Here is a 22560-nt window from a genome sequence, read left to right on the forward strand (position 1 = left end):
AAAGAACACCCTGGTCACGCCCCGCCCCCGCCACAGACAAGACACACGAACTCGGCAGCCCCGGCTGGAAGATTTTGAGTTTTATAGCAAACCGTATTATACAGACCCGGGGCCCAGGGGCCCAGCCCGGCTGGGTCCCCTACTTGTCCCCCGCCGGGCTGCCTCCTCCCCCTCCCCCAAGCGGCCCCATCCTCAAGCCTTTCGCGATCCCCAGGACCCCCTCCCTTCCGGCCTTTGGTCCGCCCAGCCCCTCCCCCCACCCGCGCACCTCCCTGTTACCTGAGGTATGTGGATAGATCCCCCCTCCCCTACATGGTACATCCTGGCTCCCCAGGGAGGCCAGGGATGAGGGGCGGGACCTGGCCCCGACTCCTCCCCCTGGCTCCCCAAGCCCCGCCCCCGCAGTGGAGGCAAGGGAAAGGGAGGGCCAACAGTCTGTTACTAAGTTCCCATGGCAACTAAGAGGGGCCATTTCCAGCCTTAGCACTGGCTTTGGGAGGTGTCCATTGGCTGCTAATTCCATGGCAACCAGGAGTGGCAGTTCCCTGGGCAAATGGGATACAAGTTTCCATGACGATGAAAGAGTGGGAAGAGCCAAGCTGGAGGAGTCCCATCTTCCCCATCATTGGGCTGGCACCCCACCCCACCCCCACCTCAGGTCAGGAGGGAGGGGTGGAGTTGGTCAATACAGTAAAGCAAGAGAGAGCCTGGGGGTGGTACAGTCCAAACTGGGTGTCCACCGGTCCAGTCTCAGTCCAAGCTGGTCCCGTCCCCTCACACTCCGGCTCCCCCAGGTCCGAGGTTCCCCCGGTTCAAGTAACACTTCAGTACAGATGAATGTTCAAGTATAGTGCGGGGAGGCAGGTAGGGGGCTGGGGTACCCCTCACCACTCCCCAGGGCCGCGCTGAACAGCGGGTAGGCCGCAGCCCCCACTCCTCACAATAGCTGCCATTGTCAGTGACGTTCAAGGAGTCAGGGTTGGGGGGAAGGAACTGAAATCTGAGGAGGGAGGAAGGAGAGGGGTGACCCCGAGGGGGTCCTACCGCCCCCACACCTGCTCTTGCCCCCACCCCTCACTCAGCCCTGGCTTTCCCCTGGTTCCCCGAGTCCCCTCATCTCTGACACCTGGATTCCCCAATTGCTCCTCTGGTTTCCCTTTTTGGCCCCACCCCCACCCCCCAACTCCAAGTATCTGGTCTTTGTTCCCGGAACCCTTGGTGGTCTGCTTTCCGCCCGTCCCCCCCACCCCCGGCCCATCCTCCAGCTCCCCCAGCCCCCTGGCTCCCAGTATCCTGTGCGCAGATACCCTTTCCCGCTCTCCCTCCCTCAAACTTGCACCTCAACCCCCCTCCCACCATCCCTTTGGCTCAGCACCCCCCAGTACCTCGGACCCACTCCCCCCAGGGGATGGACAATGAAGCAGGTGGAAGGGTGAGGGGAGGGGAAGGAGAGACCCCCAGAGATATCAGTGCAGGGGGTAGAGAGCGGGGAGGCTGGCTCGAGTCCCTGGGCAGGAATCCCAAGTCATAAAACTCAGGAATCCCAAGTCATGAGGTGGGTAACCTGGCCTCCTGGCAGGGGTGAAATGAAGGCCTGAGGTCCAGGCTCCTGATGAGTCCCGGGGGAGGGTGGGGGGCACCCAACTAGCTGTCCTTGAGAAGCAGCTTCTCCTCTGGGCAGCGGAAGGGGCCAGGGGGCCCGGCGGCTGCCAGCCGGGCACAAGCTTCAGGTGAGAGCTGGCGGCAGGAGCGCAGGTCTAGGCGGCGGAGGCGCGGGCAGCGGCGGAACAGCGGGAGGCAGTGGTCCGTGAGGCGGTGGCAACCTGGGGTTGGGGCAGAGGAGACCAGGAAGGTGAGGTGGCGGAGGCACCGACCGCAGGGACCAGGAGGCCAGCAGGATGGACGGACAATCTTACCAGCGAGGTTGAGGTGTACCAGGGTCTCTCGGAGCGGGGAGGTGGGGGCCGTGAGGAGGTGGACGCTGGGATCCCCAACGTGGGCGCAGTGGCTCAGGTCCAGGGCGCTCAGCTGGGGCGCGTGGCGCAGCAGGAGCCGCAAGGAGGCGTCCGTCAGCTCCAGACCCGCCAGGCGCAGCTCAGCGACCCCCTGCAGCCGCCCTCGGCTCTCCGTTTGCCCTGGGCAGGCAGAGAAGAGGTCAGCACTCGGGCTGCTCCCGCACCGCACCAGCTCGCTCTGCACACTCCTTCCTCACCGCCCCAGGCCTGCTTCCCCACTCTAAGGGAGCCTCCGTTTGCTCTTCTCCCCCGAACCCACAAAGCCCGACCTCCGTTCATCTGCCGTCGCTCACGCTGCCTCCTCAGGTAGCCTTCCAGGATTACTCCATTTCAAACCGCAACATTCCGCCTCCCTGCCCTCCCCACCTTTTTCTGCCACACCCCCAAGCATGCAGAAATTCCCAGGCCAGGGGTGGCACCCCAGCCACAGCAGTGACAACCCTGGGTCCTTAACCCGCTGTGCCAAGAGGGACCTCCATTCCCTTCTTTTTCTCCCCATCTGACACTATATGTCTTTTCTCCTGTCCCACTGGAATGTCAGTTCCATGAAGGCAAGAATTTCTGTCTGTCCTGTTCTTGCTCTTATGCCCAGGAACTGGGACACAAGTGCTCATTGAATAAATGACACCCCCGACAGGACTGCTGTCCCAGCAGGGTCCTGGGGCACATCCTGCTCTTCTTCTGTGATCAGTGAACCCCCCACCTGGATCCCTTTCTTGCCATTCACCCCGTCACCGCTGGGGCCACACTCCTCTTGCCTGAACTCCTGCCTCCTCACTCACTCCTGTCCCTCCTCCTCGTCCAGCATCCACAGAGCTGTTCTCAAACACGAACGGGACCACCTCCCTCCTCCCTCCTTGGCTAGAACCTCTCTGAGGGCATCTAAGAAGTCCCATTGCCTTGGTAGAACATTCCAGTTCCTGCAAGGTCTGGCCTCCATCGCAGCTCCAAAATCTTCTCCCTCACCCCAGATATCTGGGCCAAACTTCACAGGCAACTCTGCCCTGAGTGACTCTGCTTATGGCCACCTGTGCTCAATCCCCTGCCTGGCCAGGGGCCCTGGCTTCCAGGACAGAGCTCAGGGGCCTCCCCTTCCTCCATTTCTGGGGTAGAAGAGCTCCCGCCCCTCATCTCTGCACCCAAATCTTTCCTTTTATTGTATCTGCCACAATCCTGTATTTCTTTCTTATGGAAGTACACAGGCTAGGGGTCAAATCAGAGCTACAGCTGCCGGCCTATGTCACAGCTACAGCAACACAGGATCCGAGCCGTGTCTGTGACCTACACCACAGCTCACAGCAACACGGGATCCTTAACCCACTAGGTGAGGCCAGGGATCCAGCCTGGATCCTAGTTGGGTTTGTTACCACTGAGCCACAACAGGAACGCCTTTTTTTTTTTTTTTGTCCTCACCCATGACATGGAACTTTCCAGGGCCAGGGATCGAACCTGAACCTGCACAAGAGTGACCCCAGCTGCTGCAGTGACAACATCCAATCCGTAACCTGCTGTGCCGCAAAAGAACTTCCAATCTTGCATTTCCTTTCTCGGTTTTTGTAACCAAATGCCTTTGGTTTTTGTACCTAAATGTACCAGCAGCCATGGACTGAGCACCTGTCATGGGCCAGATACCACTAAGTGGCTGCCTGTCCCTGGGCCAGTGGCTCTCCAACTAGAGAGGCTTCTGCATCTCCCTGGTGAACTGGTTAAAATGGATCACTGGTCCTGTCCCCAGAGATTAGGTGTCTCAAGGCAGGGGCCTCAGAGGTTATTTCCTAACAAGTTCTCCAGCGATGGTGAGGGGCTGGTCCAGAGACCACAGAAGAATCACTGTCTTGGAAGGCAAGTTCTCTGATCATCATTTCTGTTTACAGATCAGAAAATGGGAGGCTTAAATCATTGAGCAATCTATCCAAGATCGCATGACTATGAATTAACAGAGCCAGGACACCAGGCCTTGTGATCCTAAGCCCAAACTCTTACCACAATGCTATCGGCTTCCCAGGCATCAGCCTGGCCCCTAAATAAACCAGATCAGATGTCACAAAGTCAGGAAACTAGCCTACACAAGTGTTTTATGGAATCTGCACAGTGCTAAAAATTTTCTTAATGACTAATGCTACCAAAAAGGACATTTTAATAAAGAAATTTAGATATGGAGCTTTTCCTTGAAAAACTGTGAGATCTGGCATCACTGTGCGTTCCTTTCACCTGTTGATGATGCCGAAGCTGGGTGGTGAGGTGTACTACCTGGGGTCCTGCGCCACCCACCACTTCTGTAACCTGCCAGGCCACCAAGTCTGTGGGCACCTGACTAGGCAAGCTCTGGCTTCTACCCTCTTTTTCCCCTTTGAGGAGCTGAAAGCCTGGAGGGGGAACATATAGCTACACACACTCTCAACTTGGGCCGGAGCTAAAAGTCCAAAGAGGGATGCAGAGCGAAGGCTGGTCCTGTGTGGCTTGGGCATCGGCGAGGACCCAGCGAGGTGGGCCTTGGGGGATGTGAACGTGCGCAGAGGGAACGGGAGGGAGGAACAGCCAGGAGGAGAAGAGCAGGGCCCAAAGCAAGGAAGCAGGCAAACTTTCGGTTGTGCTCCAGGAGTGCTGCATGAAGCCAGGGAGCCAAGCTCATAAAGGTGGGAGTAGAGTCCCAGTGAGCACTTTAGGCTTCGGAGGCCTGGACGGCTTGTCTTTGCAAACTCCTGATAAACACATTTTAATCAAGTTTCACAACTGTACAGTGAGATGTTGAGAGGAGACCATTCTCGGGGAAGGACCCTGATCTCAATGGGGGAGATCACGGTGGGCTTCTAGGAGGAAGAGGCACCTACGCTGAGGCCTGAAGGCCGATGAGGTGTTCATCAGACAAAAGAGGATAGAGCATCCTAGGCAAAGAGGAGTGGGCAAAGGCCCTGGGGCTAGAGGAAACTTGACAAGGAGGCCAAGGTAGCTAAAATGTAAAGGTTGCATAGGTCAGTGGGAGCCAGACCAGGACTTATTGACTGTGGCAAAAACTGACCTCCATCCAAAGGCCACCAGGGAGCAATGAGAATGAGTGCAGAGCACAGGGGTGACATGCAGACAAATTTGCCCTTCTGGACAGATCCCCAGGCTTCATTATGGAGAACAGACTGGTGGAGGCCAGAGAAGAGGCTGTGAGCAGCCCATCTCCTAGCTAGAGCTAGACAAGGAGCCCGAGGCCTCCGTGCGCCCACCCCACACCTCGTACACCCCCTAAAGTGACCAGGCCTGGGCTCAGCTCACCAGCCTCAGTTCCCAGCAACCCCCTTTGCCAATACGGGTCTTACGTCCCACAGACCAGCTTCTTCTGCCCCGCTCTCTCTGGGAAAACTGTGTCCCTGTTGGGACTTCGTTCAAGCAGAAACCCCCACAAGGAGGGATGCCCCCCCCTTACCACCTCATGCCATAACCTTCGACCCCTGCGTTTCTCTTCTGCACGACTGGGGTCCCACCAGGGCAGGCAATGGGGCTGACTCAGTCTGAGGTCACCAGGGCCCTACACGGGGCCAGGCCCGCAGTCAGTGTGCAACACACACACTTCTGAGTTCAACCTGGGCCTGCCTGGGTGAAGAGGCGGCCGGTCAGACTTGGGAAAAGAAACCACCACCTCCCCACAACCTTCCAAGTCAGCCGGCTCCCTATTTCTGCTCTGCTCCCCGGGAAAATGCTTATCCTGCCACTGCAGCGCAAGAGCAACTAGGAGCCACATCTGTTGCGCGGTCTTATTTTTGCCAGGTCCACACATGCATTTTAAAAGAAAGTGAATCAACTGCCATCATTTAAAAACCAGGATATTGCACAGAAAATCTGTTTCTGGCCTTTCTTGACAAACGGAACTGACCAGCCACACCGGGCCTGCATCCCTCTATAGCGGTCGCTGCTGCTCCCTCTCGAGCTCCCAGCAGTGCCCACCATACCCCGAGACTTCACTCTCAGCCCTCTGGCTTCTTCCGGAATTCTCTGCCATCCTCCTGTCCTACTCTGTTTCATAACATAATTATCCACGCTACGCCCACCCCCCAGAGGGCAGGGGCTACACCCTCCCCATCCTGCTCCCTCAGTCTCCATCACAGGGCCCAGCACACAGCAGGGGAGTGAATGAATGAACAATGGCCAAGCAGGGCCTTCGTCATGTGTTCTGTCCTTTTTTCAAATCCTTTAATCCCCAGCATGAGTCAAAAGAGACCCTGGGACGCCTCATACCCCCACCCTGTCCAACCCCTTCGATGAAGGAGCCAAACAGGCTGCACCTGGTTTGGTGTCTGGCGGAGGCAGCAGCAGCTCGCGGAGCTGGGAGTCTTTAACATCCTCGATCCAGCGGAGGTCCAGGAGCCGCAGGGCTGGCAGCGGGGCTGAGCCCAGGGCAGAGACGGAGAGCCAGGAGCAGCCAGAGAGCACCAGCTCCTGCAGGCCTGGGGGAGTTGGGAAACTGGTGCTAGGAGGGCTCCGACCCAGGTCGGTTCCCCTCCACACCCTATCCCACCTCACCACCTGGCGCTACCTTGCAGTCGGTTCAGAAGCCACATGAGCTGCTTCTTGGAGACACCTGTCCAGCTGAGGTCCAGGGCTCGAGGCTGGCGGCGAACCACACCGCTAAGCATGGGCGGGGTCAGTGACTTGCGCCGGCTCAGGTCCATTCGAGGCCACAGACGCTTGTCGTAGCACCTGCAGGCCACAAGGGGGAGACAGAGCCCTCAGTCCCCGGCTCTCAGGGAGCCCACAATCCTCCCCACACTCACTCATGGGTTCACCCCAGCTTTCTCCTGGTCCACTGAAAACAGCAGGGGTGGCCAGAAGCCTGGGGACCCTGGCCACGAGCCCTAGGTTTGGGGCTCAACTCCATCACTAACTGGATGTGAGACCCTGGGCAAGTCCATCCCCCTCTCTCAGCCTCAGAGGGCTTGTTTATAACATGAAGATGATCCAGAGTCCGCCTGCCCACAGGGTTGTTGATCAAACCGGGTCATCACAGTCGGCGGGCCTTACAGTTTCTAAAGCATTTTGTCGAAGACACACACATACCTGCACACTGGATTGGATGGAGCCCCAAAGGGATGTGTGAGCAGCCCCCACCCCAGGCTTCTCACTAAGGCAGGCTGGCTGCGGGCACGTCTCACATCCTCTACTCATCTCTGCTCCATCTGCCCATCGTGATGACCAGCTGCTCAAGGCCTGATTTACAGCCTAGTTTCTGTCTTTGATAACTGTGTCCCTCCAACTAGAATGGAGGCTCCGCAAGGGCAGCCCGGCTTCTTCCCCTCAGCATCCTCAGGGCCCGATGGTGGGCGGGCGGCAGGGCAGGTTACCTGCTGCACATCTTTTGCATGAACGTGCACAGTGATAATGCCAAGCCCGTGTGATCCACTCAAAGATCCCACAGAGTACCCTCTATAACATACCTATTTTCAGCTTCCCATTTATTCACTCGCTCAATGTTTTGTGTTTTTTGTTTTTTTGTTTTGGCATGCAGAAGTTCCCAAGCCAGGGATTGAACCTGTGCCACAGCAGCAACAACACCCGGTCCCTAACCCACTGAGCCACCAGGGAACTCCAATTCACTCAACGTTTATGGAAGGCCTGGGAGGACCCAGATATTGAAACTACAAAGACGAAGTTCCTGTCATGGCTCAATGGGTTAAGGGCCCAATATTCTCTCTGTGAGGAGGTGGGTTCAATTCCTGACCTCGCTCAGTGGGGTTAAGGATCCAGTGACACTGTGAGCTGTGGTGTAGGCCGCATATGTGGCTTGGAGCGTGACTGTGGCGTAGGCGGGCAGCTACAGCTCCAATTCGACCTCTAGTCTGGGCACTTCCATATGCCACTGGCGTGGCCATAAAAAGAAAAGAAAAGATAGAAAAGACAAGAAACAATGCTGAGGAATTGCTGTCACGGTGCAGTGGTTAACGAATCCGACTAGCATCCATGAGGACAAGGCTTCCATCCCTGGTCTCGGTCAGTGGGTTAAGGATCTGGCGTTGCCGTGAGTGGTGGAGTAGGTCGCAGACACGGCTCGGATCCCACGTTGTTGTGGCTGTGGTGTAGGCCGGTGACTATAGCTCCGATTCGACCCCTAGCCTGGGAACCTCCATATGCCCTGGGTGTGGCCTTAAAAAGTCAAAAAGACAAACAAACAAACAAACAAAGAAACAATGATGAATGAGGAACAAATTGAAACAAGTTTCCTGATCCCAGTATTTGAGAGTCTTGACTAGTCCAACATGTAGCTAAACGGAAAAGGGCTTCCCAAGCTTTCTTGACCAGGGAACCCTTCTCCAACTCTTCCAAGGTCATTGACGAATCCCCTGTGCTAAGTTACTCAGGACTCAGCTTGAAAAGTGCCTGCTTGGAGTTCCCGTCGTGGCGCAGTGGTTAACGAATCCGACGAGGAACCATGAGGTTGCGGGTTCGGTCCCTGCCCTTGCTCAGTGGGTTAACGATCCGGCGTTGCCGTGAGCTGTGGTGTAGGTTGCAGACGCGGCTCGGATCCTGCGTTGCTGTGGCTCTGGTGTAGGCCGGTGGCTACAGCTCCGATTGGACCCCTAGCCTGGGAACCTCCATATGCCGCGGGAGCGGCCCAAGAAATAGCAACAACAACAACAAAAAAGACAACAGACAAAAAAAAAAAAAAAAAGTGCCTGCTAGAACAGCAGTTGAAAGGCATGACAGGACGCTTCCACTGGGCCACCTGAACTGTGTCAGAAGCAGCAGGGGTCGGGGAGCTCCAGGGAGCTGGGTCTTACCTCCCTCCCTCACCCCGGGATTCTGTAGGCTTTCCCTTCAAGAAGCCCTGTGCTGGAGCAGAGATTCCCAAACTCTAGTCATTTGCCATGCACTTATCTGCAGAATATGAATTTACGCATTTTTTTTTGGCTGCGCCTGTAGCATGTGGAAGTTCCCAGGCCAGGGGTCAAACTCAAGTCACAGCAGTGACACCACCAAATCATTAACCATTAGGCCACCAGGGAACTCCCATGAATTATTCGTTTCACATAAATATTTTAACTTTTTTTCTTCTCGCGTTTTAGGGCCACACCTGAGGCATATGGAGCTTCCCAGACTAGGAGTCGAATCAGAGCTATAGCTGCCGGCCTACACCACAGCCACAGCAATACAAGGTCCGAGCTGCGACTGTGACCTACACCACTGCTTATGGCAACGCTAGATCCTTAACCCACAGAGCGGGGCCAGGGATCCAACCTGCAACCTCGTGGGTTCCTAGTCGGATTCGTTTCCACTGCGCCACGACGGGAACTCTATGTGTTAACTTTAGAAAGAAAAACCAATTAAAACAGACCAGAGTTATTAAGTTCTAGCTAGCTGTTGCTGTGGCTTTGGGCTGCCATCTAAAAAGTACTTTCATTTCTGTTAAACAGGGAGATGAGTATTAGAAAGACGTTAAAGATCTGATGGAAAAACTTTCTCTTTAAAACTAATGGAAGGATTAAACCATCTTTGTTAGCCACTTAAAACTGCCAGGCCCACTCTGGAGCCCCTGGGTGACATTTTAAGGAAAGCTGGAAGCCGACTTCAGCCCGAATAACTCGACCCTCTGTCCCACTTGGTACCCCTACCACTTACCCCTGCTTCTGGAATTCTAGCCTCTCCCCATCCTAATTCCATCACTCAACCAATAAACATGTGCAAATCTCTCCGCTTCTAAAAAGGAAAAGGGAAAACAAAAACCCACCTTCAAACCCTGCTTCTGCCCCTAGGTCTGCCTCTTCTCTCTTTCCAGTCAGTGAAATGCTGCTCCATCGAAAATCTCTCTCTGCTCTCTCCAACACAGTCTTGAGTTCCAGCTCAACTGCCACCAACACCCTGAAGCCCTCCTGAATCCTCCACAGGTAGAAGGAAACCCTTCCCTCTGGGGGCAGACACAGGTCACCATCTACTTCTGTATCATACGCCACAAGAGCCAGGCCAAACCACCTCCCGCCTTTAGGCACATGCTGTCTGCTGCCAACACATGCTGGCACAGGTGTGCCTCTGCCAGAAATGCCAACCAACTCAGATCCCTCAGGGCTTAGCTCCATTGCCTCCTCTTCCAGGAAGTCTCTCCTGACTTTCCTTGGCCAGAGCTAACTTGTTCCTTTGCCCTTTGATGACCAGGATACTGGGTTTAAAGCTCAGAGTGGCAGCCAACAGTCCCTGAGGGGCCTTCTGACACTAAGCGTCCAGGCCTGAAGTGGTCAGAAAATAGGGGCAACAGCCAAGTCCACCGCAACGAAGGACAGGATAAGAGTCAATGAGAGGACTGGGCTGGGGAGCTTCCGAGGGAGACAACGCCTGATCTGAGACTCTGAGGCAGGCAGGAGTGGTTCCCGCGAAGTGGGGAGGAAGACGATGGGGGTCCCAGCGGGAGAAGAACCAGGGTCCGGGCCCAGGGCATGGAGACAAAACGGGCAGCTCGGAGAACCTCAGCAGCGGGACAAAGGGCAGTTCATCACCTCACCTGAGCAATGAGGATAACGCTGACGCCAGCGCTAAGACCCAGTGTTCACTGAGGGTTTACCCTGTGCCAGCTACGGTTCTGTGCATTAAGCATTTCATCTCACAACAGCCACAGGAGATAACTACTACTAGCATTAGCTCCTGTTTAGAGGGAAAGGAAAATGACACCCAGGGAGATTAAGACACTTCTTCAAGGTCCCAAAGCGATTACAGGGTCGCAGAGCCAGGTTGTAAATCAAGCTGGTCTGGATCGAGAGCTTGGAGAGCCTGAACCCTCCCCCCCCTTTTTTTTTCTTTCTTTTTTTTTTTTTTTTTTTTTGGTCTTTTTAGGGCCACACCCATGGCATACAGAAGCTCCTGGGCTAGGGGTTGAATTGGAGCTACCGCTGCCGGCCTACACCCCAGCCATAGCAACGCCAAATCCAAGCCACATCTGTGACCTACACTGCTCGCTCATGGCAACGCCAGATCCTCAACCCAGTGAGCAGAGCCAGAGATGGAACCTGCATCCTCATAGCTACTAATGGAGTTCTAAACCCCCGAGCCACAGGGGGAATGCCAAGAGCCACTCTGAAGTGGAGAGGAGGCTACAGCGGAGGCCCAGGGTAAGGGTGCCACGGCCAGGAGAGGTGGAATGCCAGGCTGCACCTTCGTGGCCACTTAGCCCAGAGGCGAGGGGTGTCTGTCAGCCGTGGGGATCTAAATCCCAGCTCTGGAGTTCCCGTCGTGGCGCAGTGGTTAACGAATCCGACAAGGAACCATGAGGTTGCGGGTTCGGTCCCTGCCCTTGCTCAGTGGGTTAACGATCCGGCGTTGCCATGAGCTGTGGTGTAGGTTGCAGACACGGCTCGGATCCTGTATTGCTGTGGCTCTGGTGTAGCCAGGCGCTACAGCTCCGATTCGACCCCTAGCCTGGGAACCTCCATATGCCGCAGGAACGGCTCAAGAAATAGCTAAAAAGACAAAAAAAAAAAAAAAAAAAAAGAACCAGAGAAAACCTATGTTCCAACTCAAGTTCAAAGACAGTAGACTGTAGAAAAAATAAGACTTACTAAATGCTACAAATAAAAAATAAATAAATAAATAAATAATCCCAGCTCTGCCACCTCTGGGCAATGGGTGACCTTAGGCAAGTCACTTAATTCTCTCCGGACCTCCATCTTCCAAACCATAAAACAAGGTAAAGGCAGCACTGATTTCAAAGGTCTGCTGCCAAGAGAAAGGGAGATGGTCCAGCCCAACTGTTTCGTGCAGTCGCTGTTCGTGTCCCACTGTCTGACAGGACCGTGGAAGTTCGTTGCAAGGGTGACAGGGAGCCAGAGACAGGTTCTTTCTAGACTAGAGAATGACTCTAAGGCAAGAGGCCGGAAGAGGTGCGAGGTCCCGGCATCCGTCACCGGGAGGAGGCGGAGCCTGATGTCCAGGTTCCCGCCCCGCTCCCTTTCCCCTCGACTCCAGACGCCCCTGACCAGGTGGTGTCAGCCCCCCACTAAGCCCACCTCCAAATCCCCAAAATCCACTCCGAAACCTCCCCCTCGCAGAAGCCCTCTGGGGCTCCAGAGCCAGACCAAACTGCCGCCTTAAGGAACGCACAGCCTTCTGGGCTCCAACCGAAGCCCGTCGGTCCCTGTCAGCTCTCTGGGCTCCAACCCGTCCATCTCCAAGCGTTTAGCCCCAATCCCGACCAAGGGGCCCTAATCCCGGGCTCCCTGACCCCGGGCTCTGGCCCCTTCCCTTGCCCACTTCCTCCCAAGTCCCAAGCCTCTTCCCTGTGACTCAGCAACTCCCCCAGGCCTCGGCTGCCCCCGTCCCCGTCCCCGTCGCCTGGGCAGATCACTTTGCCTCCTGTTTCCAAGACAAGATGCAAGCCGCCAGACAGGAAAGCCTGCAACTTCCTGCTCTCCCACCTACACACTTCTACCCCGCTCCGCCCTCGCTCCCTCTTTCCACGCTGCATCCCGACTCCCTCGCTTTCACTCATTCCTTCGTTCAACAAGTGTTTTCTCAGCACCGATCTTAGAAATCAGGGACACGGCAGAGAACAAACAGCTCGAGTCCACCAGCCTCAACCCTGGGGGACCTGGCTCCAGTGCTGTCACCCCCCACGGAGCACAGCCCAAGACATCAACACCACCCCCTGCGGAAACCCAGCTGCCACCCCTAGTCCTTGCCTTCCCACCACCTTTGGCCCATCCCCGACCCTGTGTTTCCCTCACTCCTTCCTCCTTCTCTCTCCTGCAGGACCCTCTCATGCCCTCAGCCTCCTCCAGGTCTCTAACTCGTGCTGACATGCTGATTTCTGCCCTCTTCCTTGAAGCGGCTACCAAGAGACTGAAAACTCCCAAACTTGGATTTTTCGCTTAAGCTTCAGACCTGCACATCCAGTGCATCCAGCTGTTCCCCTGTCACTTCCTGACTGGCCCAAGGGACTTTCAGACCAAACATGGCAAGTCTGAGCACTCTGCCCTAGCCCGGAACTGGCCCCTCCTCAGTGTTCGCAAGCTTGGGTGATGGCACCGCTGCCCACCTGGGCTCATGGACCAGAAACTCAGCTGAGGGATGCCCGCAGTGGAGCAACAGAATAGGCAGTGTCTTGAGAGCACTGGGATGCAGGTTTGATGCCCAGCCTGGCCCGGCCCGGTGGGTTAAGGATCTGGCAACCCTGGCCTGGGAACTCCATATGCCACAGAGCAGCCAAAAAAGAAAAAGAAAGAAAGAAAGAAAGAAACTCAGCTGAGCCACTCTGCCTTTTTTTTTTTAGGGCCACATAACAGCATATGGAAGTTCTCAGGCTAGGGGTCAAATCAGAGCTGTAGCCGCTGGCCTACACCACAGCCACAACAACGCAGGATCTGAGCTGAGTTTGTGACCTACACCACAGCTCACGGCAACACCGGATCCTGAACCCACATCCTTGCGGATGCCAGTTGGGTTTGTTACCACTGAGCCACAATGAGAACGCCTCACTGTGCTTCTTAAGATGCCCTCAGCCTCAGTCCCTCCTCTCCATCCCCACTGGCCCTGCTTCTGCACCTAGGCTGACGGAGCCTCCGGACTGGTCCCACTGAGCCCCCCAGGCCTACCCTCCTGACCCTTCTCATAAAAAGCCACCATTTCACTGAGCATTTAGCACCCTCAGGTACTGTGTACTAAGCGTTCTGCAATAACCACCTCATGTAGTCCTGCAAGGTATCACTATGAACCCAGACTGCAGATGAGAAAACTGAGGCCTCGATGGGGAATAGCTATCCACCCACAACTATACATCCAGGAAGCGCAGGTGTCACCATGGATGAAGCCCATAGGTGCTAGACTCCCGGCCCTGAGCTGGAAACCACCGTCCAGTCCAGCTTCTCTGCTTCATCCTCCTCCAGTCACAAGTCTCGCCCGGGGGCAGAAATCAGGACCTCATCAGTTCTGGCTCCCGGGTGCCAAGCACTGGGCTGGCCCTAATGGAGAGGCCCTGGCAGATGTTTCCTCAGTTGCTGCTTGAGGCAGGGGCGGTACCCCACCACCACCCCCAGGTGCTGCTGCTACTATGTGCTTCTATGTTGCGAGTACTGGGAGCTCTTCAAACACACAGATCTATGTTCTGAGAATGGAAAAGTCTGTGCTTGCAGTAATTATCTGTAGCTTGAGTAATAATAATTACTATTAAGGCACTAAGACGTTTCTATTTCCGAGACACTGTCCTCAATCCTTCATGAACGTTAACTTGCAGAAGCGCAAAGCAGTGAGAGTCCTGAGTCTCTTGTTTTTAACAGATAAAGAAAGTTAAGAAACCAGCCCCAGAGCAAACAGCTCACAGAGGAAGAGAAAGATCCGACTACAGGTAAGTGACCTCCAGAGCCCGCCTTCCAGCCCTCTTAGCGCTACAGCTTCCAGAGACCAGAGACCTTAGGAAAAGGACTCGGCTTGGGGTGGGCCACTGAAATGCACGCTGACTTCGGGTGTTCGTCAGCCCTTCCCCTTGCAAGGCTGTTGAACATGAGCGCCTGGGACAGAGCCTGAATGTCCTCATTTAACAAGATGTTTTCTGAGCACTTACACTAGCCCCTGCCCCGTGCTGGGCACGTGGAGGTAAAACAGCCACAGTATCTACCCTGCACAGGTTCATGGGCACATGCAAATGAAGAAATGAATGAAGGCTTGTTGGCATGCAGCAAACCTCGCTGTGTTGGGGGCGGGGGGCATCTCGAGGAGCTTGGTGGAGGAAGGGGGGCCGCTGTCGGAGGCAGGACCAAATAGGAAGTCCGGGACCTTGGGAGGACGACCAAGATTTCTGCACAAAGCAGCGGGGAGGTGGGGGAGGGACAGGTAGAGCCTTGGTGGTGGCTCTGGGCCACGACGAAGTTCCGAGCAGTATGAGGAGGCCCAAAGGCGGCTGCTCCCGGGAGGGCAGGGGCCCCTCAGCTGAGGGCTTCCTTATGTGTAAGCAGGGCCGATCCTAAGACTGTTCTCGGAAGAGGGAATGTGTGTGAAAAGCAAGTGAGACGGGGCGGGTGCAGCGGTCAGCTTGGCACATGGTGAATGCTCTTAAATGATGGTGATGAAAAGGAAGGCCGCTGGAGCCAGAGGGCCTGGGCTCAAATTCCTGATTCTACTGCTTCCTCTCCACAGGACCTTGACCTCAGCTTCATGCTGAAAGTGGGGATAACAGTACCCACCCCGCCAGGGTGTTGGGAGCTTTCAGGGAACTCATAAACAAGCAGCTGCCTCTGCGGTCAACTTGGGAGCATCACACTGCAGTAGGTACGCCCCACACAGGCATTATCAGTACAACAACAAGGCCCAGAGAGGCTCCGGGATCACAGCAGGTCACAGAGCAAGCCAGGAGCGCATCGGCAATGCAACCCAGGCCTGTGCAGGCCACTCACCAGCGGCTCCAGGTCCGGCAGACTCGCATGCAAATGCATAGCTCTCGGGGCCCGAGGTGCTGGAAGACACGAAGCCAGGCGGCGCGGGGCAGGGGGTGGTCGGATCCAGCAGCCAAAGGCAGCGTGTCAGGCTCAGGGCTTCGAGGTGGAGGCCGGACCACGTGGCGCTCCAGCTGGGGGGGCCGGGGTGGCGGGGCGGGGCCCAGGGGCCAGCTGAGGAGGGGCCCCCCACCGCCAGGGCGCACAGCCCGCCGCCCCCCGCGGTTCTCCTTCTCGCCCGAGCTGCCCCGGGCTGGCCGTCGCCCGTTCCGGGCCTCGCCAGGAGCCTCATCCTCACTCAGCGATGTGCCTGATGAGTCGGAGTCCGAGTCTGAGTCCGAGGAGGACGAGGACGTGTCAGGCACCCGCTCCAGCAGCTGACACATCCGCTTGAAACGTTCTAGCTTCTCCCTCTGGGGTGAGGGGGACGGCACTGCTGGGCCCTCCCCAGAGGCCAAAGGCGGCTTTGGTTTCTGCAGGGAGATGGGGAAGCTGTTCTAGGGCCCAGCGCCTGCCTTCCCACCCCTCTACCCGAGGAGTCACGGGGGGACGAGTGGCCCAAGGGGCGCTCCTGAGTTCCAGCCCTGGCTCTGCTCCCGAGAGGCCTCAGCCAAGGCGTGCCCCTCTCCGGACCTCGCTTTCCTTATCTGTCATGCGAAGGCGCCGGATTCAAAAAACTGAAAGCCTCTGGGGTTTCAACAGCTTGGGGAGGTGTAGGGCGGCACAGTTACAGAGCTAGCTTTGAGTCCTGGCTTGGCTGTCAATTCTCTGACTGACCCTGGGAAGCCCCTGCCTCCTCATCAACAACAAGGAACACTGGACGAGATGACTCAACGACATGAGAGTAACCAGGATGGTGGCCTGAACCCCGCCTCCCTGCTGACTCATGACATCCTCCCAGTGCTTGGATGCCCTGGCAATTGGGGCCGCTCTTCTTAGACATGGGAAACAGCAGCTCAGAGAGATCACAGGACTTGCCCAAGGTTACAAACGGGCCAGGGGCAGAGGCAGGATTTGAAGGCCCTCAGGCAGACCCTGGCCTGAAGTGTGTCAGTGCAAAGTGACATCTGAATTCTAGCTTTGCTGGGTGACCCTGAACAAGTCTTCAAACCTCTCTGGGCCTTATCTTCCTCAAAACTAGTACCTTTTCAGTTTACAAAGCTGTCTACTCTAGTTCGTTAAACGGTTCTGGGCCATAGGTGGGGTAACATAGGCAGGATCATCTCAGTTTCACTGATAAGGAAACCGAGGCTCAGATCAGCTGACAAATTGCCAAGAACAAACAGGGAGACAGCAGTTGAACAGGGATTTGAGCTCAGTTCTTTCCCCTTTAAGGTTTGGAAAGATGAGGCAAATCTTTCCCAAGGGTTCTTGGGAAATCCAGGGCTCCTGTGGCCCAGCCCCAACCACTCTCCCCTCCACACTTCCCAGGGGTCCAAATGCCCATTGTGGCCAAGAGGGGCTGGAGCTGGACAAGGTAGGCAGGGAGGGGCAGATATCTGTCTCCAGGGTGGAGGGCAGGGCAAGGAAAGGTGGGAGGGGGAGGGAGGAGGTCCCCGGCACACCTCCCAGTTCTCGGGAGGGAGCCCAGGGTGGCAGGACGAGAAAGCCTGGCTCGGATTCAGAACCCTGGGGGGCAGAAGGCCAGGGCCGCCTGGGTCCGATCCTCGGAGGAGGCAGGCATCTCCACCCACCTTCTTCAGGTGCCTCTCTCGGCCTCCTTTCACCTACCAGGAGAGGAAGAAGATATGGGGAAAGGGAGAGACACCGTTAGCCCCTCCTTGTCCACGAAACTAAGATCCATGCTCTCCTCTTAGACTACAAATCCCAGAAGCCCCCACCTCAGGGAGAACTCTGAGCATGCTCACCTTGCAACCAGTGTCTTGGCTCACTGAGCATGCTCTCATCTCCTCTTTCTTCCCCCTCAGGCCCTTTCCAGCCCCTCCTTCCTCCTCTGCAGCAGCTCGTGTGAGCATGCTCTCTGCCCCCTCCCCACAGCACCCAGAGCTTCCCTGTCCAGTGCCAGATGCCTCTCACCTATACCTCTCCTCCACGCTGAGCATGCACCATTCCCCCACCACCAACTCCTGAACTACATCTCCCACCAACCCTTTCGGGAAACCCACAAAGCACTATCTCCCATGCCCCCCCCAAAGGGAAAAGACAACAGCTCCCAGAATCCCTCAGGTTGGACCTAGTGAGCATGCTCCCTGGCTCACCTTTTTCCTTGGGGTAGGGGGCTCATTCCCTGCCTCCCTCTCCTTTCTTTTGGGGGGCCCAGGCACGTCCTCTGGGGGGGGCCCAGCAGGTAGGGGACCCTTGCGCCTGGGTGGGGGTGGTGGAAGCGGCGGCTCCTCCGTCAGCTTCCATCCACTCCCCAGGCTGGCGCCCTCCTCGCCGTTGTCAGCCCTGCGGCGGCCTGGTCCCTCACCTGAATCCTGGGGAGATGGAAGCTGAGGGTGAGGTTCTGCACAGATCCCCGACCTCCCGCCTGCCAAGAGCTGGCACCCAGCCAAGGCCCAGCCCCTACCTTGCTGGTCCGGCCTTCCTGGGTGCAGCGAGGGCACTCCCAGCAGTTGGGGATCTCTGCATTGATGACACCCTCAGCCTTCCCCATCTGTGGGCAGAGGGCAGGGAGTGGATGTCGGGGGCCAGCGACCCTGGAGGCAGCTGTGCCCATCTCCTTGCTCCCTGACAACCTGCCACATCCCAGCCTCCAGGGTCCCCAGGACCATCACCTTCAGGCAGCCAGGGTGGACGATCTCGTTGCAGATTGTACACTCCATGAGGCTCAAACCAAATTTCTCTTCCTCTCCCTCCACTGTGTCCTCCTTCCCAGCCTCCCCACACAAGAGGCACACAGCTGTGTGTGGGAGCACGGGCTGTCGGGGGAGAAGGGGGCATCAAGGACCCCGAAAGCAAGCAACAGGAGAAAGACCCTTCCTTTTGGGGACCCTGGCCAGCTGCTGGACAAGGTTCAGGGCTCATGGGCCAAGTTGGCTCAAATCCTGAATTTGCTCCCTTTCGGCAGTACGACCTTTGGAGACTGACTGAACCGCCTTACGTCTCCATTTGTAAAACGGGGCAAGGAGTGTTTTCCTTGCAAGACTCACAGAAATGGGATGACGCAGGAGAGACAGTTGAAACATTGTTATCATTATTGTGATTGTCCCATCTGGGTCCAGGGGCCTGTGTGACCCTGAAACTGTAGCTGGCTTTGGGAAGGAAGGAGACTGTGGACAAATGCGACGATAATAAGCAGAGAGAGCTGTGGAATGTGACAGCAAGTTGTCCTGAACCCTACAGTGAGCCCGGTTTTGGCAAGACCCCTGGGAACACGAAGGGCGGCTGGCTGGTCCTAGGCTGAGGAGGGCAGCCTTCAGATAGTGTGACTTCGGGAAAGTCAGTGGTGCTACTGAGTCATGTCAGGAAGGGTGGAAGGCAGGCTCAAGGAACCAGCAGGTGGGGAAGAAGAAAGGCAAGTGAGGCAAGGGTTGGGGGACAAAGGAAGGGAAGAGTGGGGCTGTGCAGTGAAGAGACCAACAAGGAAAGAGTGACCGCAGGAAAAAAAGGAGGTGGGGACATGAGGGGGACACAGGAAGCAGCTGGCTCCCCATGACTGCTGGGGAAGCACCAGTCTTTGGAAAGGTCAAAGGATGAGAAAGGCAGGAAGAATCCTGTGCGGCTTAGGTACCTATGTGCTGGGCCTCGCAGCAGGTACATTCGCATCCATGCTGTTTAGCCTTTACAGCTCAGCAAAGGACGCATGTCACAGAGCAGGTACCTTGAGGTTCAAAGTGATTTGCTCAGGGTCATGCAGTGTGTTAAGACTGGCCTCAAATGCAAGACCACTCTGACAGGTGAGACAGAAGCCAGAGAGGACCAAGACCTATTCGGGAGGCCAGCTCTGGAGAGAGTATGAGAAGGCCTGAGCTTCGTATGGGTCTGTGCCCATGGAAGTTGGGAGAAGCATGAAGGTAGTGGGCGTGGGGTGGGTTCTTCTCTGCACCCTAACACATGCCCCCGCTTGAAGCTGAGGACAAGTGGGGCCTGGCACGTACATGAACAGACCTGTGAATGAATGAGTGAACAAACAGCAACCTTTCAGTACAGCCTAGAGAGCCACCCAGCCACCCAGGAAGGCACTGGAGCCTGGTGGGGAAGGGGGCCCACTGCGGTGGGGACAGAACTCACGGCAGTGCACTGCCGGAGCAGGCACGACTGCTTCATGCGCCCGGGCCCCCCGAACTTCTTCATGTCTCGGCAGAAGTGACAGTCCCCGCACTCAGTTCGCACACAGGCCCGGCAGCGGCGGCAGCGGGTTCGGCGTCGGCGCGCTCCGGCCCCCGGCCCCCGGCTGCTCGACGACATTGGGGGCGTCAGCAACGCCGAGGGCTGTGGGTGAAGGGTGGCAAGGTCAGGGGGGCCCGCTGGGGCCCTGGCCTGGCAGACTCCCGGCAGTTTCCCCCACTCCAACTCGCAGGCAGCCGGGGCTTGGCTTCCCACCCAGGGAGACAAGGAACCAGGAGGCCCCCCTCCTGCAGGGGGTGAGGGGACCCACTCCCGCTCAAGACTGCTCTCTCCCTGAAGCCGCTCACCAGACTCCTCTGACTCCCTGACCTCGCTCCTCCTCTGACACGTCTAGGACTCCCGGGCCTAGCCCAGGGAGGACAAAGGGACACTGGGAGGGACACAGGCTCTCTCCACTGACATCCCCAAAGCAGAGCTCAGGCAAGTCAGGGGCTTCTTTGCTGCAGAGTTCCCGGAGACGTCCTAACTCTCCCCGTTAACCAGTGAGCTCCATCCCATGCTCTCCCCGGCCTCGAACGGCCCAGATTGACCTCCCAGACACCCAGACTCCTGGATGGAAGCTCCAGGTCCTTTTTACTTCCTCCTTTCTCTCATAAGCAATGAACACCCATCAGTCTCTCTCTCCTAAAACCTAAATACCCTCATCTCCTCCCTCAGCCCAAGCCCTAAAGATTCACTGTGCTGCCCAGCCTCCTAGGGGCCCAAACCCTCCCTAAAAGGCTGCTTCAGAGTCCCTTTTCAGCCCGCAAATCCAACTCCTCTGCTCCAAGACACCCTCTACTTGGAGCTCTCAGGTCAACCGGGGCAATCTCCCAGATTCCCTGGGATTCTAGAATCCAGCCTGACACCTCCACGGAACTCAAGATGGGCTCGGTCCTACATGTGCACCCCCCACCCCCCCAGCTTCCCAGGCTGCTTTCCATCCCTAATTGTCTAGAATCCCTCGGGCTCCCCTTCCCATGGAAACCAGATCCTCCAAGATCCCATACGGACTCAGCAGGCCTGGAGGGTCTCTTCAGGGCCAGAATCTTACCCCAGCTTCCCCCTTTCCAGGGACTTCCAGACCCATCCATGGGGGGAAGGGGCCCTCCAGCGCTCAGGGGAGGGGCCTTGGAGGGCGGCGACTGCAGGCGGGGGTGGGGGTCTGCAAGGGGAAGCAGGGTCTAGGAAGGAAGGCCAGTTCCCCAGGGTTGCGAGGTAACAGGAAGGAGGGCTGGAGACGAGGAGTTTGGAGCAAAGAGAGGGTGAGGCTGGGGGCGGGTGAGGTAGCGAGACCGGGCTGAGGATGAATGGGAGTGGGAGCTGCCCAGGTCTGGGGGTGAGGAGGAGCCGCATGAACCCACCTCACACGTGTCCCGGGAGCCATCTCTCCCTTCTCGGCAGCTCCCGGCGGGTCGGCGGCCATCGGCGGCGGGGGGGCCGGGCGGCGCGGGGCGCGGAACGCTCAGAACGCCGGGGTCCACGGCCCCCCGAGGGCGCTCGGCCCCTCCCTCCGGCGGAGGCCGGGACGGCGGCGAGTGGAGATGGGGGGCGCCGGGGGCGAGGCCCTCCCACGGGCTGCGGCGCGGCCCTTCCAGGGGGAGGTCCTGCTCTGGGGGGCTCAGTCCCTCAGCCCCCCCAGGCCAACGGGGGCTCCTCGGGCGCAGGGTGTACAGCTTCTGCCCGGGCCCCACTCAGTCCCGGGGTCCGAGTCCCAGATCCCCTCCCCCCACCCCGCCCCGCCTCTCCCCTCCCCAGCACCCCCGGCCCTTTAACTGGCCCCTTCCCGGCCCCCACTGCCCAGGGGTCCAGGGCCAGGCCTGGGCCCCCCACTGTTTCCGGGGTTCAAGCCCCGCCCACCGCCGGTTCCCGGGGAGGGGGGGGTCCCTGTAACCTGCCCCCCTCCCCTGGGCCCGCCCCTGGTCTGCGGCCCCCTGCCCTACCGCTACTGGGCGAGCGGAAGGGGGTGAAGGAAGCTGCTTCGGCCCCGCCCCCCAGCCTGCGCGCGCCCCCGCCCTCTCACCCCCTCCCCCCCAGCGCGCGACCCTCCGGAGATAGGGATTTAAATAAAATTTGAATAAATCCCCTTCCTCAAGCAGGAAGGTGGAAGGAAAAGATGGAAAGGGCAGGGAAAGGGGCAGGGGGCAATTGGGGTGCCTCAGCCCCCCTGGTCCCCCGGCCCCGCGCAGCTTCGGCCCGGGGCCCTGGCCGCCTCTCTCATCCCTCCTGAGCTCCTTCCTCCTCTCTTCCCCCTCCCCTCCCTCCTCCTTCCCTCCTCCTCCTCCTCTCTACTCCCTCCTTCTCCCAGAGGAACCCCGCCCCCTGCCCCCTCCTTTCCCCACCACCTCCTCTTTCCAGGACGGATACGCGCAGGGCACGACGGAAGTCGTAGTCCTGCGGACGCTGGTGCTATGATGAGGACAATAGGACGCTGGGGCCAGCGGGTACTACAAACGAGATGGCGGAGGACGTGCCAAGCCGGGAGCCGAGGGTGCCGGGAGTTATAGTCCGGTTGCCCCGAGGCTCCCCGTTGCAGAGCATAGAGAAGGAGCGGGAACGATGACTACAAACAAGATGGCCTTCTCCCCCGACCCGACCTCCTTCCCAGGCACTCACACGCCCTCTTGTCCACAACCCTCCGCGTGTGTGGTACCTGACGGGAGTCGCAGTCCATCTGCTGCCTTCCCGCTGCCATTTCTACTCGTCAGGAACAATGGAAAGGTGAAAAGGAATGAGGACTACAAGCAAGATGGCGGAAGAGGGGCGGACACCTGACTAGTGGTCGATCTTAGGTGCGATGGGAATAGTAGTTTTCAAGCCCTCTAATGTTCCTTAAGAGTGGAGGAACCAGGAGAATAAGGAGACTA

At 57.5% G+C, this 22560-nt stretch overlaps 1 protein-coding gene across 3 annotated transcripts; it reads right to left on the reverse strand.

The window, feature by feature from the left end:
* Positions 1-59: 59 nt before the first annotated feature.
* Positions 60-21374, reverse strand: FBXL19 (F-box and leucine rich repeat protein 19). Of its 3 annotated transcripts, none has more exons than XM_005655080.4 (11): positions 21058-21374; positions 19598-19798; positions 18142-18285; positions 17934-18020; positions 17623-17841; positions 16969-17130; positions 15365-15876; positions 6538-6701; positions 6287-6448; positions 1917-2135; positions 60-1823 (listed from the first exon to the last, which is right to left on the reverse strand). In XM_005655080.4, exons 2-11 carry the CDS (start codon positions 19772-19774, stop codon positions 1645-1647), a joined length of 2025 nt encoding a protein of 674 aa, XP_005655137.1. In that variant the 5' UTR covers positions 19775-19798; positions 21058-21374; the 3' UTR covers positions 60-1644. The 3 variants fall into 3 exon arrangements, with proteins under 3 accessions (XP_005655137.1, XP_084873031.1, XP_084873032.1); XM_085016905.1 differs by lacking the exon at positions 21058-21374 and adding an exon at positions 20748-20908; XM_085016906.1 differs by lacking the exon at positions 21058-21374 and adding an exon at positions 20748-20907 and having other exon boundaries at positions 17098-17130.
* Between the last annotated feature and the right edge of the window lie 1186 nt (positions 21375-22560).

This window comes from Sus scrofa, chromosome 3, assembly GCF_054392235.1.
Source record: "Sus scrofa isolate SSC_HxYL_T2T_F1_AM1 chromosome 3, Sscrofa_HxYL_maternal_Yorkshire_Landrace_v2.0, whole genome shotgun sequence".
In the NCBI taxonomy this organism is placed as follows: domain Eukaryota; kingdom Metazoa; phylum Chordata; class Mammalia; order Artiodactyla; family Suidae; genus Sus; species Sus scrofa.

Excerpts from the sequence above, each read along its gene's own strand:
- FBXL19 (XM_085016905.1), bottom strand. The coding sequence starts at position 20,783 with ATGGGTCTGGAAGTCCCTGGAAAGGGGGAAGCTGGG. Across the intron at positions 19,799-20,747 it reads CTGGAAAGGGGGAAGCTGGG|CCCTCGGCGTTGCTGACGCC; the intron begins GTAAGATTCTGG and ends CTTCACCCACAG. Across the intron at positions 17,131-17,622 it reads CCCCTACCCCAAGGAAAAAG|GTGAAAGGAGGCCGAGAGAG; the intron begins GTGAGCCAGGGA and ends CTCTCCTGGTAG.